This window comes from Sceloporus occidentalis, unplaced genomic scaffold (genome assembly GCF_023333645.1).
Source record: "Sceloporus occidentalis isolate IW3139 unplaced genomic scaffold, rSceOcc1.0.p SCAF_1, whole genome shotgun sequence".
Taxonomy (NCBI): Eukaryota; Metazoa; Chordata; class Lepidosauria; order Squamata; family Phrynosomatidae; genus Sceloporus; species Sceloporus occidentalis.
The window spans coordinates 160,705,746-160,723,638 of NW_028316981.1; the positions used below are offsets into that span (position 1 = coordinate 160,705,746).

The following is a 17,893-nucleotide window of genomic DNA, read 5'->3' on the forward strand; positions in this document are numbered from 1 at the left end:
CACATCTGGAGAAAGAAAAAACAAGGTAGAGGCAGATAGAAGCAACAGCATTTTAATAAACATAATTGATTCAAAGCCACAATATGAATAACAGGACCTGGTCGCAGCATACATTGTAGAAAATAGATCAAGTCTGAATGTTTTTTTTTTAATTTAGCATTTAAGTTCTTGTTTAACCCCTCCCTCCCTTCCCAAACCCCCAAAAGGTGATGCAGAAATTCTGTAAATGCATATATAAGATCTGAGACAAAAAAGGTAACCATTCACTGGGTTCACGTAAAGGGGCTTTTACCAGGTGGCTTCCACACTGTGCAGGGGTGGGGTGCAGTGTGTGGAAAGAGGAATGGATGGCTTGTGACACTAGTCTGATTTCTTTATTGTTCTCCAATATATATTATACAGATTTTTACTTCATGGAACAACCAGGCGGGGAGAAGAGTTAGTGGCAGGTTTGACACATTTGCATTTCCTTCCAGAATCAGAACACAGGTTTAGTTGTTTCTAACAGACACAGAGAGAGAGAAGTGCTTCATTTTGTCAAGAAACCCCTAACAGAGGAAGAATATGAGGGAACCAGAAATAAAGGGAGATTGCCAACAAAGGCACCCGGCATTGCAAGCCTCAAGACTGCATGGTGGGATGTAGAAAAGAGTTAGACTCTGATTGCACATTGGAACACTAAAGAGTGCATTGGGGTTAGAACTGGAATCTGGGGGGATTTCAACTGGCCTTGGAAGCTCCCTCACCACAACCAACCTCCCCAAATACTCTCAGTGCACATTCTGGGATTTGGGTCTTTTTGTGCTTTAAACCAGTGTTTGAAGGAAGATCATTGTGTCTGTGAGCAGGAACACAGGCATGTGAGCTGATCTAAATGTGCATTTTAAAATCTCTTCTAAACATTGGTCCAAGATCTCCAACGCAAACAAGAAAATGGTTAAGAAAGACGCTCCACGGTGACTGTGGGTCAACAACAGCCATGGGGGCGGTGTGGATAGGGAATGCTTTGTAGGCAGTGCTTCCATGTTTACTCCCATGCCCATCCTCACACAGAACACCACTGCACCAACAATACTCCCTTCCCCACCCACCCTTTCAACTTGCCCAAATTATATATTATATATAACAAAGGCATCTCATTTTTTGTTTTAAAAAAGATCCTACTTACCCAAACCACCCTAATTAAGGCCCCTGCCTCAAAGGAGAACAACATGACTGCATGCTGCTTTGGATCAGCAGGTTGTACATTTAGTGCTCTGAAGAATAAAATACAACTACTCTTCTTTCCCCACCCACCCACACAATTATACACAAAAGACCAAACACAAAGCAGGTCCATTAAGCATGAGGTGAAGATCTAAGAGCTAGCATCCATTTCTCTCACCAGCTTTATGCTCATTAGGTTCTCACTAGATAAGAAAACAGACTCATACAGAGTAGAGAACATGTTTCCAGTGCAGATGCCCTACTCTAGTAGGGGCTGCTTGTATGGATTCTGCTTGCCCTGGTTTCAGATGAAGAGCATGAAAGGGTTTAATAGTGCCCTGATCCACTCCATTTTTATTGCAAGAGGTAGGCATGAAGACCTGCTCTCCCTTCATCCCTGCCCCCAAATGAACTTTTGAAGGGACCAAATTCTACACCGAGACACCCACAGCTTCTTGGGGGAGGCATCTGAACTGTTTCAGTCCTACAGAGCTCTTCTGCACTGGTCAGGGGACAAGAGATTCCAAAAATAAATACACATGGTTTTTATTTTAATGGACCAATGAGCAAAAAATAGGGTGAGCGTATATTAAGTATCTGAAATGGTAAATCCACCACATGGTGATTTTGCTTATATGGCCTGACATCTCTCTTCCACCTCCTGGAACCCTTTTGGAGGCCAGCTGAAACATTATACTTGTCATGGGAGGAACCAAAACTATATCATGCAGTGGTGGTAGACAAACTGACAGTAAACAGATCCCAGGGCTTGTCAACTCCTATGATACGTATAATGTATAGATCAGCTTCTGAAATACCTGGAGGGGAGATATGCAACTTCCTGATTTGCCTGGGATAGTGTCAGAGTCTTCATGCACAGGGGGTGAGAGAAAGAGAGGTTTTGTTTTTTTAAAATTCACCATGGTGATATTTTAACACCTTAGCTATTCATACACCTCTGTCCTTAAGATCAGCTGTAACTAATGCATGTAGAAACTGTACCTCAGCACATGTGTGTGCGTGTACACACATACACAGACACACAGTAAAGTGCTTGCACATGGGGAAGGCAATAAAAGAGAGAAAATGAGGTCTACCGTGAATATCATTCCCTAATTCAAGTCCACTCTTTCATATAGGTGACACCCTAAATACTGGTCCATTGTATTTGGGATCTCTGCAGCTATGGCCCCAGGTGGAAAAATATTTTAGCAGGGAATGAAAGCAAAGGCAACCATGGAATACACAAGTCCACTGCCAATTCTACCATATTGCTGATTGAGTGGTACTGCATCCCTACGAAAATCAGGGCATGCAAGTGTCAGATGAATGCCACAAGAGAGAGGGAGAGAGAGTGGTTACTAAATGTTTCTAAAGTGATGTGTATCTCTACTTCTCAGCTACCTGAAGGGCAGATGTAGAAGCAAAAGATAAAGCTCTACTGATTTGATTTTTAAAATGTAACTGGCCTTGATAGAATTTAAAGCAAACACTGAGTGCTGATGAGTAATTAAAACACTGCCTCAACTATGTTGATGAAACTAACAGACTGCCACCCTGACAGAACACCAGCAAGCACACCTTTCCTTGAATGCCCCTTGGACCAAAAAGGTTTTGACATGAAGGACAATCAGTACCTACTATTCCAGGAACACCTTCTTGCTATGCTCTATTGACTTTCCTGATGTTTTAAGTGGAAATAGGGCAGGTTTTCCTTTGTGACATAATGGAGTTGTCCTTCTCTCCAAGACTGGCAGTCAAAGGACTAGCTACCAATGTTGTGGTGGTTATTATATGTGGTGTTTGTCCCAGACTAAAATGGAATATACTGAGAAATACTCAAGAACTGAGAAAAAAGAGTGGAAAAGAGTATTTGTATGTACTTACAGCTTCTTTTGCTTTGCTGCCTAGAGCTTTCCAGTACATTGCTGCAGGTACAAACAAGGTCTCTGTACTAAAACAGCCCCAACAGGTACAATTTCTGTTCAACTATCAGTCTACAAGAGCCCACCAAGCAGGGATCCTGGAAAAGTCCACTCCAAAGGGAGTTCTATACTCTTTTCTCAAGACAGTATTTGAATTATATTTTTGCATTGTTTAAACCAGTGTAAAAATAATGTTGGCCTTACTTATGCTAATTCTGTTTAATGAAAAGCAATTCTACCAGTTTCCATAATCAATCTAAAGGTAGGCCACAAGTTACCACCAACAGTTTGATACCTCTGAGAATCTTTAGCAAACAGGTTGGATGCTACCTACAGATAAAGGAAGCAATTGTCTCTTGATAGAGTAATGAGAGAGTGCGGTACACCTTCTTCAGCTAAGTTCTGGTGTACCTTGTCACAAGAGAGGATGGCTGGGGAGAATGGAGGCACAGTTACCAGTTTGTATAGACTGAACACACCACACATATCACCCTGTATTAATCAAGACCAAAAGCACTGTCTGAGCCTACCTCACACACACAACAAAAACACAATTAGGGTGCCCCTTGTGTGACACACACCATTTGTGTGTTCAAGTGCAACATAACTGAGGTGTATGTCTATGAAGAATCCAAACAAGATGAAGAGAACAACACAACTGGTAGAAAGGACAAAAATAATACGAAACAGCGTGGGAATAACCAAAATTTTCAAGAATGAAACCTCCATTGGGAATGAAGTTAGTGCTCACACTGTTCTGATCCCAATTCTTCAAAATCCTTCGATTACAGCTAAAATGCAAGAAAAGAAGAAAAACAATAGAAAGAAAACTATACTCCCTCAAACAGATAAAATAAAACAAAACTCCCATTAGTGCAAGCTATGTAACAGACTAAAAATTCTCAGCAGTCATGGGTTTTCCTCGCCCTATCTTACCCCACCCCTTTATTGCTACTCCCAAGGAAGAAATTTGTTTGGAGCACAGGTAGTTTTTGAAGTGCCTGTAAGATCAGAGCCAACAAGTATTGCTATAAGACAAGCACACACCCGGCAAAACAGCAGGATTGCCACTACTGGGTCATGCTGTAATCAACAGAATACAAGGAAATGAAATCAACTCCTGCTGTTCTTCAAAAGAATTACCACCATACCCTCCAAGGTAACAACATTCATGACTTCAAGCTGCAACCACAGCATGACCAGGCAATTAAAAACACAACATGCAACAAGAACACTAACAATAGTTTTTAAAAAACCATCACAGCTCCACCTCAAGAAACAAATGCAATTTACCAAAGGAGTTTATGTAACCAAGACACTAAGTATGTTAAATTCTGTAGTCAGATTGTCAAAATGGCATCCCAGTGTCAGTTTCAAAGCAGACTACCTGCCAGAGCTGGTAAAAAAAAAGAAGGAAGAATTGTATTAGTCTGCCTAAATACAACAGTGCCATAGCTAACAAGTGTAATATTGGTGCAACTTTCTCTCTGAGCAACATACAATGAAGAAACTTGCTTATTCTGTTATTCTGATTTTTTTTTTTTCCTTTTTAAAGGGGCTTGAAATTTTTCTAGTTCACACTTACAGGGATTAGCACTCATGACCTAGAACTGTGGTTTATCTCTCTGTCTTTTTGAATTCTCCACCCCCTTGCTGAAGAAGTAGAGTTCAGGCCTGGAACTTGACAGGACACAGACTGAATTTTCCTCTTCGTTTTAGAAATTTACACAAGAGCTTCACATTACGTCAATAATTTGTTTCACTACTGAAAAAAAATACAAAATCTTGGATTGTCTTTCCCCAGACTGAGGAAGACAAGTAGCCATTTCCATGTAAGAATACAATATGCAACTCCAAGAAACAGGAATGCTACCTGGGCTTTCCTGTATACTTTTCTTTAAGAACTGATTAAAAGTCTCCAAACCACTTCCAGACACAGCCTGCTTATCTAACTAAACTCAGTCCCATTGGGTCACCAGAACATACATTCCTAAGTGGATCAACACTGAAACAGAAGCATCAAAGAGATAAGTATTACTGACTTCTTGTAGATGCTGCTGGTGGGAAGAAATACACTTCCAGAGATGGAAAGATGTCTTGTTGCTTCTAGTTTTCATGTTTCTGTATTAAGTTAATCACTTAGGGTCTTAGTTTTACTATCAAGTTCTTATGCTAGCTGAAGCATTATGGAAAATCCTCTATTTGTGCTTAATTGTTGTAGGAAGGAGTATTGTGCCAAAACTTTTACAGCAGGAGAACCAATGACTACCCTGCAAACACAGCTACAACACATAATCACTGTTAAGATGGTTCTCAAATACAACGGCTAAGAGGAAACAGCCAGAATCCTGGGACTCCAAACCCAGAAGAAAAATGGATCAAAAAATGACCAAAGAATTGAATTTCATGTGCCAGAGCAATCAATAATTCTGTTTTCTTCTAATACTTCACAGCAAAGCTATGTTTGTCACAGTCAGTTGTGAAAGAATCTCACAACTGCTTCTCTCAATAGTTCTCAATGATAGAGTGAAGGAAAGAGATTGGACTACATGGATCTCACTTCATGTTCCCATTTGAAAAGCCACCATTTGGGTAACAAGACAACTACTACAGAGGTCTTCTCCTGGGACTCTGTTTTGTCAGTTATTTACACATGTGTCTTCATTCAAGTGGAAACAGTAAGCATCAAATTGTTTTGGAATGGGGATCACACTCTGGACTCGGTCCTCTTGTTAGCACCAAGCTCTGTAACACCACTGAAGTCACTGGAAATACCTACATATTCACTGACCATTCAGTAATTGATTCCATGAACCTACTCTAGTCAGGACTAACCAACAGGACTCCAGCCTCTGAAGGATCATACCTAGGTCGTCAGACACCTGCAAATATTAGCAATGCAAACAGATTACCACCATTCACACTGAGATGACGAAATTTTATTACAGTGAAAGATGGGCACAGGTTCTGCAACTAAAAAGGTCTATTACTTTGCTAGTACTATTTTCTGTGTAAAAGGAGGGGAGAAATTAAATGTTAGAGAACAGAAAAAACAATCACTATACTTATTCCATCCTCCAGGAACAAAAGAATTGTTTTTGGTGTGAAAAAGGAGGACAAAGACCAAACAAAGAAAATACCACTAACTGACACCTAACCAAACTGTTAGTCTGAGTCTGAGTCTACAAAACACAACCATGGCATCATCTTACTGCAGGGTGAGAATAGGGACAGAAGAGCCACACTAGCTAAAAATTAGCAGACTTTTTTTGAAGCACAGACAATGTAGAAGACCCCCCCTCCTGCTCTTCTTCTTCCAAAAGATGTGAAAATTCAGAGTTTGCAAGGCAGGAAGGTTACAGAGTTCCTCAGGTAACGAATAAAGGAAATAGAATGACTTGGGAAAGGAGGTCCTTAAAACATCTACAACTAGCACAAATAAACTATTAACTCAGTGCAAAGCATACAGCATACTCTTTCTATTGCCTGGGGGGGGGGGGGGGAGATGGGCCAAACCTTGGGTTTCCATCATAATTTCAGAAGGAAAAATTCCTGTGCTGCAGGCACTCCTGATTTCAATGTTATTTAAATCCACATGAAAAACAGCTAACCACAAATTCTACTCACAATGCTCCCTAAACAGCAGAAGAAGCAAATTTTTTCTGCCCTGAAGACAGCAGGGCAGGTAAGAGACAAGGGTGGTGTCAAGAACCAGTGAAAATAAGCATCACTGTTCTACATCCTTGAGCTAGCACAGAAGAGGAAGATAAACTAAAAGCATTAAGAACGAGAAGCCTTTATGACCATAGTGTTTTCTAAATATTGGGATAGTATGTACAGGTTCTGGGGTCAGAACCGAAGTTTAGAACATAAGAAACCAGATTGTTAGCCGTATCTCTCCATTACACCTGAGATGCAATACACTCAAATCGTTATGTTGATTCCAATCATACATACTTTATAAGGCTTTACAAATAAGGGTAGTTCACTTTAGGAAGGGCACATCAGTCAGTTACCTTCTGTGCAAGATAAAGAACTTTGCATGTCCTGCAAGTATGTGTTTGGGCAGGAGATGAAATAATAATTTAAAACAGGAGGAGGGAATAAGGAAGGTCAATTTATTTTGGCCTACAGCTAGGTAGGGGAGTTATACATCTGCTCTGAGATGGTAGGCAGAATATGTGAGGAAATGTTGGTAATATATTCCTTTTCTTGAATACCTCACCTAACAAGGACACACCTGCCACCTATCCTTGGGCAAAGGTCATCATTCATTTTTTAGCCTTTTTTGGCTACAGGATGAACAATCTGTACAATTTGTTTTATCTCCCCACAAGATGCTCCTTGTAAATAAAGAAGCTACATGCACTCTATATCTCTCAAGCTTCTGGAATGTTTAATATGCTTTGTTTTTAAAAAGAGTAAACCTGCAACACAATATTCATGTTTGATCTGAAGCCTGTATTTTCGCATGGCACTGCAAAATTCTGAAGGAAGCAGAAATCAATGGGAGCAATAAGGTATACACTCCTGGGTGAAGCTATGGGGGAGGAGATAAATAAAAGCACCTTGGAGACATACCAACAAAATTCCTTTAAACACATTTTCACTTGTCAACTACATAAATTTTGACAAGCAGCAGATGCCAACACCACCTGGACCACTGCAACACATCCAAGACATCACAGGAAGCTTCTCTCAACTACAATTTTCAAGAAAGCTCAGTTCAACATACAAATACTGAAATATGAGCAGCCATTTTGGAAAGCACCTTCAAGTGGACCCATGAAACAGACCTTTCAAAATACTAACAGTTGGCAGCTAACACTGGTTGCCATTATGCCCTATTCTCTTTTCAGTCTTTCTAGCTTCCCTTCCTTTCATTGCTTTCACACAGGCCAAAGTTTTTGGATTTCTGCACATTGAAAACTAGCTCCAAGCAGGGATGTCACTGAATTTGCTTCTGCTAGCAGTGGGAAAGGTTTTTAATTTTGCATCTTAACCACTAGAGTTTTCTAAAAGGTGCACCAAGACCTTTGTGTTTCAAATATACAAACATGCTGCTCACTCAACAGAGCAAAGGGGTACTGTCTCCACCTGTCACCTGACGTTGGGTACAAGGCTACATGTGTTCATTCTACCACATACAGAAAGACTGGTTTTGGTCACTTGACAACACTTGTCTCCTTCCCTCCCACATCAAAGTATGCATGATTCATCCCTTCATTTCCCCCTCCCCACACCCACTCCCATTTGCTTAAGAAATCCCCCAACTGGCCAGACAACACATCAGTGCAAAATTCAGGAATTAAGGCAATGCCCAGAGAATGAGAGCCCAAACTTCTTTCCTGACACAAGTAACAAATGCTGCAAAATCAACTTTTCAGAGGAGATCTCCTTACATCTACTCCATTTTCTCTTGGCATACTGGTTCTGTGTTAATCAAAAGGGAACCATTGGGGAGGATTGTTTTAATGCATTTAACAAAAGCAAGTATGGTTCAAGGTGATAGCCAGGCAGATACTGGCAGACGTACAAAATACATGTGTGTTTGCATCTGTGTGTTACAACACACACACATCTATCTGGAAGGGCACATTATGGAACTAGTTTTCCTAACCCCTATAATCAATCTGACCAATCCAGTGTGGATGTACTGGGCTGTGACGATGATTGGGGCCAAATACAAATCCTCCTATATCCATAGAGAAAAACAACACATACACATGCTGGTCCAAGACCCACACCAAAAGACGAAGTCACAAGCCATTTCCAGAGCTCAGGACAATTCATGCTTTCTCCTGAGGTAGTTGCCACTGCTGACAAAGCACTTATATAAGGGGGTGCAATTTGCAAGTCTATCCAATATGCAGCCAATGACTTATGCAGATCAGATAACATTAAACACTCAAATATCTTGAGATAACAGAATAGCTAATCTGAACTAAAAGACACTATCGCCTGATGTTTTGCAAAATGTTTGGTCTTCGGTAACTTCACAACTCCTGTGAGCAAAGGATATTCTTCTCATTTCCAGTTATTCCTACAAGCAGCAGTGCTTTTTTTCTCTCTACCAATTTGAAAACTAGCTCTGATCACAAACATCTGTGACTTTTTTGCTACAGCTTTTATATTAACATTTGCACCCTTTAGAGCTCTATAAGGGTGGCAATGTCTTCAATATATTATCCCTCTACACCATCTGTTCAGGTGATGTTTAAACAAAATTTTAAAGTCTCACTTTCCGAAAATGCTGGTCTTATTTTAAAAAATACAATTAGAGGTTACTCATGCAGTGCTAAACAGGTCTTTCTTATTGTCAATATATGTGGGGGAAACCACTTCCCAAGGTTTTGAGAAGGGAAGGCAGGCACAAGCTGGCATAGTCAACCCACCCTGCATCATTCTTTAAAGAAAACAAAGCAGGAATTTTGGAAAGAACCAAGTGCAGCTGAAATTGCATACTAATTTTTTGTTTAGAAAAAAGTTTACTGCCATCCACCTTGCATACAAGGCTCAGCTAGTTTCAAAGACTTTCATGCAACTTTGCTTTATTATATTCAAGTTGACAAATTAATAAGACAAGGTTGGAGTTAAAAGTAAGGCTATTTTTCTTTTCCTTTTTTAAAATCCCTTTTATTTTTGCACCGAAAGTGAATTTGAAAAGATGCTCATCGCACAGATAACACATACGCACATGTGTGCGCACACACACACACACACATACGCACACACACAAACTGGAAAACTGACACACAGAAGAGGAAGAATAGTTTATACCTGACTGGTGATGAGGTCTGTCCTATCTTATTCAGAAGAAATGTTTTATGTGCATAATATACATAGGTGCAGCATTTACACATAGGATATTGAAGGAAAGACACCAAGAACTTGCTACAGATGCCTTAAAAGAGTCCTTAAAGATTCAACCCCCTCCCGCCCCACCCTGATATATCTTCTATATAATGTTACCTCAAGGACTTTTCTTTGACCCAATGTTAATTATTCAAATGAAGCCACCATTCCGTAGTTCACTATCATCATCTATGTCCTTTCTTCCGGTAGGAAATTTCTATGCATATCTTAATTTCTCTTTCTTTTTCCACCAACACTGATAGTTTTTTAAGGAATTAAATGGCACTGAAGCCAAATTTGCTTTTACAACACTCCACGTTCACCAGTAAATCCCCCAGAACTGAGCCCAGAGAAGAGACTTTAAATAAATCCAACTGCAGAGGTTTTCTCCCCTGCTATTTTCCTGTATTTCAAAACAAAAGTCAACCCCAGGTTAAGGTAAATTGGGCTTGCAGTGTGAATGCACTGCAAATGAAGTTCGCATTTGCAACTAACAGATTGCCCCCCCCCCTTTTTCTTTTCTTTTACTTTGTGGTCCCTTTGGCACTAATGGATGCGGGGGGGGGGGATATGTGATCAGATTTGAGTTACACAAAATGTCTGTATGGAAGTATTTTATTTGGGAAAAACAAGGGGCAAGGAGAGACAAAGGTGGAAATTGTGGAAATACACTTTCTATTAATAGGTGCAGAGGGGAAAGGGGAAGTGAGTATTTGGCTGCTTCTGTTAAATGCTGAACAGAACCACATACGCACACACCAAGGCCTTCAGATGCTCTGGTGCATCTTAAACCAATTGGGACTTCAACATTCCTACCCACAAGAGGAATCTTTCCACATCAGTTTGTCTGCCAAGTATCCCTTGCCTCATTGGCCATAGAACCACTGCATGAGACAAGGGACTCTGGGCTAGGTCCTTGGATTTACTCTCAGTTACATCAAGAGCCAGCCAGGTATGTTGTCCTGCATAAACTGAGGGTTGGCCCCAAGGGGCACCCAAGCTTTCTCTGTAACTAAGCAACACATAAGTTTGACAGTGGTAGCCCATGCAACTTTGTACACCATCTTGGCAACCACTACAGAACTTTTCCTCCAGGAGCCTTGATAAATGTCCCCACAGGCTCCACAGAATCCAGTTTGAAAACTACTGCCACCAACAAACAAAGAGGCTATAATGGACAGCATGCAGGTATTCTGGAGTCTAATTTACATAATACTTTTCTAGGACTCTGGTACTCATCCACTCATAATTCATCTCTTACCTTAGAGCTGTGTGTGTAAAGCAGAGGAGAGGAAGGTATTTCATGATTTTCCCACTCCAGGGGGGCAAAAGAAGTTTTAAAATGATAGTAGTAGTAGTAGTAGTAGCAGTAATAAAAAATAATGAAAATTTTCTTATTCTCCAGAAACTTGGGAACAAAAAAAAAAGCAAAATAAAGAAAGAAAAGAGAGAACAGCATCATCTTAACAGGACTGGTTATTTCAAAATTGCTGAAGTGCCCATTTAGGAATATAAGATCAATTTATAGCTTCCCAGTACTTGTCCTCTACAAGGACATTTACATTCAGTGTTTGTCAATAGTTATATGGCTCAGCTGGGCTCCCAGTGGGTGGCCCATTTATCTAACAATGGCAGTGCAAATACACTTGTCAAGCTGAAATGTATTTGTGCTGTTTTTTTCCCAAACACAACTTCCCTTTGTTCATTAATTCTCTAAAGACATGAAGTTAATTAAAAGAATTGCCCACATCCCACCCCACTAAAAACAAACAAATGAAAATAAAGCAAAACCAAACACCTCCTGATCCCATTTCCCCTTGCTGGCCTTTCTCCTATGGGTTGCTATAAAAAGGGGGAACTAGACCCTCATGCTTTTAAACAAAAGTGCTTATTTTACTTGTAAAGCAAGTGCTTTGAAGAAAGGTGGCTAGAGAGAAACTTCCTTATTTGGTTAAGGAGGGAAGCTCAATGATTGCTTTTGAAACAGATTATTTAGGGGAGGGGACTGAAAGATCTGAAAGTGTTTATTGAGGTCAAAAAGATGTTATGTTCAAAATCCTGTTCCTAAAGAGGGTGGCAATAGGAACAAACAGTAAGTGAGATATCTGCAAAAAGAAAACAACATTCCACTTTCCCCAACCCTGCAAAAAAATAAAATAAAATACTGCACATCCTTAGGCCAAATGTGCTTTCACAATACTGGGCAGAAGGGCAGAGGAACAGAAGAAAAGACAAGATAGGAAGTAAAAAGGAAGTTTGCCTCCAGCCCTCTTTTACAATGCACTAGGGAAACCAACTCTCATCTTAGCACAAAAATGCAAGTTATTACCACCAGACACTTTGATTATTACTTAAATTGTCAAGCTGTGCTGTCAAAATGTACACATTAACAACATTAAAGGAGAACAAGACTGGAAACTACAACAAAACTGGCCACATTTCTCCACCATCCACCTAATTTATGCCTCCGCCTCTTTATTTTATTGATTTATTTACTGAAATATTTTTAATTCAGGTATGCGTTGCTGTAATTTTCCCCACTCCATTTTCTTCTTCTTCATCATCATCATCATTTTGAAAAAGGGAAAAAAATAAGGGCAAAATTGAGCATAAAAATATTAATGCATGATACTACAGAGCTAAGAACACTGGAGCCCTTAAAGAGATCACATTGATTGTCTTATATTGAATTTTTATGTTGACATATGAGAAGAGGAACACATTACCAGCAAGAATATACTAAAAAAATGATCAAGTGTCAGGTTATTATTTTTCCCTGTTAATAAAAAGAAAACATGTGTAACAATCTGCTACAATCTTAATAAAAGAAAAGGAAATGCAAGCATATCTCAAGGGTTAAGAGATTCCCTTGTTTTGAAATGATCTTGGAAAGCCTATTCCCATTTCACTCACCCACTCACTCACTCACACCACTCCCTCCCCCAATGCCTTTTGGTTTTTAAAACAGAGATAAAAACTGAGAGGGCCATACCTGCTGTTCAAAGAATTGTGCTACTCAGACAGTTAGATCTCCTTGGCTCTCCACCTCTGTTAACACTCCACAACCAACAACTGTAGGTCTCCATCACAGATGACTGATATAAATCATGAGGAGCACTAACCTCAACTCTACACACAGGAGCACAAATGTTTCCATTCTGAAGTAAAGCTATACCTCTGCTATGCTTTTTTTTTTTGGACAGGAATACATATTCCACTGAGTAACAAAAATTGGTTTCTATTAACTGGTACAGGTGAGAGTGCAAAGTCAAGAATGCTCAAGAACATCCAAGGAATGATACGTATTTCCAAATTGTAGCACAACCATTAGCATATAGTATCCCCTCCCTTGCCACTTTTTTCTAAACGTCTCAGTCCAAAGCCTTTCCATAGAGGTTTCTGGCTCTTAGAAAAGGATTAAACTTTAGCCCTTAAAAGGGAAGGGGGGGTTTAAAGGTGTGGCTTCAGACTTAGTTCCCTACAACCTGTCCTCCCCTCCCCTCTTGGGTGGCAGGGCAAGGGAAATGTGCTTAAAAGGCAAAAATAAAATTAGGCAATTTGTTAAGTTGCAAATTGCTAGTACCTTAAAAAAACAATGTAAACAAGGGTTTTAAATTATTTTCAACTCTCCCACTCAACAGTGAGGGAAAGGACCTTTCTGTATTAAAAAGAGGGGGTGGGGGAGGAAAGTGGATGCTTAATTCAAGTTTTGTTCATTTCTATTCCAACGTGAGGTATTTGGTGTAGAAAGGTTAATACTTTCTTTCAAGGTAGAAAACTTGAAGCAACTGAGGGCACAGAAAACTAACCTGATCATAGTGCAGCAAGGAAACTCACAGCCAACTTGCAACAGGCTGTTGCTGTGCTTTTTGGCAAGTGCATTAAAACCTTAATACGTTCATATCTAGTAGCTGCAAAGTGAAAAGATCTCTAAAGATTCCTTGGGCATCAAAGAAAGAAAAACAGCTAAGCTAGTAGCGCCCTAGTCTTTGTGGAAGGCTTATTTGAAGGAAATGGCTGGGTTTGTTAGAAGACTAGAACTTGCTACCTTAAGGCCCCCAGTTTTTGCAAACTATCCAATATACAGCAAACGAACAAAATGTTCAGCTAATGCTTAAACAGCTGATTCAGAATGATATGCAAATGTCTGTGGGGAAGACAGAGTCCATTTGGTCGTGGTGGGGGGTAAATAAAAGGAAAATAAAATGAAAACTGGGAATCTCTCTTTAAAACGCACTGCTTGCCAAATGACAAGATTGTGGCTTCTATATTTGGCTCTAGGAATTTGGCTTTGGTAAATTAAACAGTGCCAAAAGGAGGAGAAACCTTATTTTGTCTTTTGTGTATCTGGATTAAGTTCCTTTTTTAAAAAAAAAGAAAGCTGACTAATTTCTGATTTTCTGAATTTCTTGAGAAGCTAATCAGTGCCCAAGTAAACAAGGCTAAGGAAATGGCAAGTTGTGTCGATGTCATTTCACAAGATCAGTATAAAACTGGGGCAGGGGAAGATTGGCTTTCCATGTAAATTTTTGGTTAAAGAAACTGTAATTAATATTTTTATATATATATTTACATTTTTAAAGTGTAAAAATGCACCATGAAGCAGGATGGTTCAAGCATGAAGCTGGCTCATATTTTCTCCTTAACAGTCTTGCTAATTCCATAAGAGGAAGTGGTTGGGGACTATGAAAACTAGTTGTTTCACGGAGATACTTATCCCTAACAGCTCACTGGTACAGATGTCCAACATTCTCAAACAATTCATTCTGCAAATCTCCTAGACTTTGCCAACCGCTGGTCCAAGAACCAGCACAATACTGCAGAACTGGGAAAGAGGAGGGAAAGATTGTTGGATCAAAAGCATTTGCCCTGGGAACCCTCAACCAATTGCTACATCCCAATCTTTGGCTTTGAATGTACTTGTGATATGATATTTTTTTTGTAAGTTTCTATGCATGATACAATTTACAGTACAAAAAGGGGGGGAAACAGTGCATACACTTAAATGTGTAATAAATACAAATTTTAAAATAGAAAGAAACACACACACTAATCCTATCCATGGAAATATCTACATACATAAAACACAGATAAGCCCCAATGAAACCTGCTGGAGGGCATCCTAGAGGGACAAATTATAAATACAAATGGAGGATTGTTAAGGTTCTGAAGTGCATTGTTTTCCTTGCAAAAGCTCTTTTTGTTGCTTTTAAAAGGATAAATGCCTCTTTTTTCTTTATAAATAATTTCTTTCTTTTAAAAAAAAGCAACACTGACTTGCCTAAAGTGGGAACACTGCACAACACAAAGAAGGGAAGGAGCCATGAAGGAAATTCTCTTTGGGGATCCAACATTTTATAATTCCTCCTTCCCATTCCACCCACAAAAAACAAAGATCAGCCTCCAAAAAGAGAAAATCCCTAAAGTGCCTGATATGGTGGTGGGGATAATTCTGGCAGCGCATACATGAACTATCAGAGAGGACCGCAGTCAGCTGGGCAACAGCACCCATTTTGCATACAAGGGAATACGAGCTGCCTAAGGTATCCTAGTGTCCCAGGTACAGTAGTTCTCAATTCAAGTGTTTTCACTGGAATCAAAAAGGGCAAGCATCACACACATGTGAGCGAACACACACACACACACACACACACACACACACACACACACACACAATTACTAGAAAGGAAGGAGCAGTTATAGTGGCACTTTGCCAGGAGCTGCTGCCCTTCTTGGCGGTCCTTTGTTTACCACAACACTCATGCCAAATAAAAACATGGAGAAATTCAGGCTTCTGTTCCCCACCTAGACCTCACAGCCTAACAAAAAGAATGTTTTCAGCTGTAAAGCATGTAGACATATATTACAAAATGAGTGGGAACTAGTTAAATGGGAAGCCTGGGATGGGTCGATTTTAAAAGGTTCACACTTTCAAATCCCACCAATTAAGAGTTGGGCCTTGCAACTCAGCAAGCACCACATGAAACTAGTTTGGGTTTGCTCTTTAGCTCTTGAACGCGCCAAAGCCAGAGGAACTGGGAATTTAAAAAACTGGCCATTTTGAAGTTAACCAAGTGGCAGACTCAGAACCAACAGACAAAACCATTTGGCTGAAGGATAGGGAACAGCAGATATCAAATAGATTATTTTAGGCTTCATGGGCTGTTTTTTTATACCCGAATTAATAAAGCAGAATTATTTAATAAGATCAAACAACTATCAATTAGTTTATGAGCCACATGGCTATCTTATTAATTTTGACAGTAAGGGATGCTAGTGGTCAAACCAGGAGTCTAGATAGGAAGCAGAAGCTGAGATCCTCCACCACTCTTTTCCAGCCATTTTGGATGGCCTATCCCAGTCTTGTTCTCCTTTAAAGTGTCCTATATTTATATAATTCCTAAATAAATAGAAGATATCAGATCACCCATCATGGTTTTTTTAAGCTACTCGGAGTAACAGCCATCTAAGCCGATGGCATTGTGTCTATCCTTGGTGTAGGGGCAGCTGTTCCCATTGGGCAGGGCACTGCAAGCTGCTGTCTTGGCAGCAATGCCGCAGTTCTTGAGGAGGTTGAAGCTGAAAGGGCTGATGGCGTCTTTAGGTGGAAAAGGCTTCATGGTGGAAAGGATAAGTGCCAGGCAGTCGGCAACGTCTTTGTTAGGGGCGCAAGCCAAGGCTGGGGTATGGCCTGTAAAAACAGACAGACAGGCAAGGTCAACCCTAGCTATACACATACTTAAACCCCGTCCACCCAAAGAGTAGTAGTGCTGTGTTTTCCAAGAGAGGGACCAACTACTGCACACTCTGCAGAACACCTCTGCAGTACCTCATGAACTGCGGTGGTAGTGAACAGTGATAGTCAGCACTGGGAGAAAGGTCTCTCTGGGAGCACTGGAGCAATCATATTATGCCTGGAGAGACTTAGGTTTTCTCCTTTTCCTTGAAGGAAGTAACTAATCAGGTGGCAGTCTGGGTTTCCCATATTAGCCAACCTTTACTAACGCTACTGACATAGTCCTAAACTGGCATACCCTTATTTAGACATAGCAAAAAGCTGTTACACCGTTGGGGTCCATTTGTACCTAAAGAGCAGTATACATGTTTATAATATATATTACCAATGCATCTGCTACAAATTCCATTCTCATTACTGCTCTCTTTCCCAAGCCTGCAAGTATATTTTCAGGCTCTCCTACAGGTTACACATTTCCTGCTTGAGAGATGCCTGCCCAGCCCAGACACCTACACATAAGCACCACCCCTCCTACATTCTAAGGGAAACCAGAGCAGAGAGGACTGCAGAACATCAGCACCCCCAGTAGCTGCCACAACTTGGGGGGGGGGGAGCAGTGCTGTGGCCTCCAGAAGGTTTATTTAGGATCCTGTACAACTGCTGGACAAGCAGGAAAGCACCCTTTCTTACTTGCCTTGTAGCTGTGTCAGTCCTTCCAGGTGTACTGCCCCACCAGGTGAAACCCCCCTCTGGGGTGTCAGCCGGTGTGGTCAGCATACCTCTAGTGACACCACTGCAGCTGATATTCACTGTTCCTATTCCATTACCACTTTCTGCAACAAAGCAGGAATGTCAAGACATTCTTTTGGTCTTAAGAAACAAGAAATTAAGGACAATGAAATCCAGAAGATGTCATGCCTTACCCAGCTGTAACCAACACTGCCTCTTATTCGCTCTTATATCCCTCATACAATTAGAAACTCCTTGGCTCTGCTCTCTCAATTATTCCCCATTCCCCTCTATGCCAGAAATGGAGAATCATCTGATTCTCTAGATGTTATTCAGCTGCAACCATCATTAGCCAGCACAATGGAGAAAAATGATGGGAGTTGCTGTCCAACATCTGGAGGGATTTATGTTCCTCATTCATGTTTCTGCCCACTAGTGCTGG

At 40.4% G+C, this 17,893-nt stretch overlaps 1 protein-coding gene across 1 annotated transcript in view; it reads right to left on the bottom strand.

Moving 5' to 3' along the window:
- Positions 1-10,092: 10,092 nt before the first annotated feature.
- Positions 10,093-17,893, bottom strand: part of ANKRD52 (ankyrin repeat domain 52) — an 81,814-nt gene continuing 74,013 nt past the window's right edge. The window contains exon 28 of the mRNA XM_089479330.1: positions 10,093-16,677. Coding sequence (XP_089335456.1) covers positions 16,433-16,677 — 245 coding nt within the window. The 3' untranslated portion in view covers positions 10,093-16,432. The remainder of the gene's footprint in view (positions 16,678-17,893) is intronic.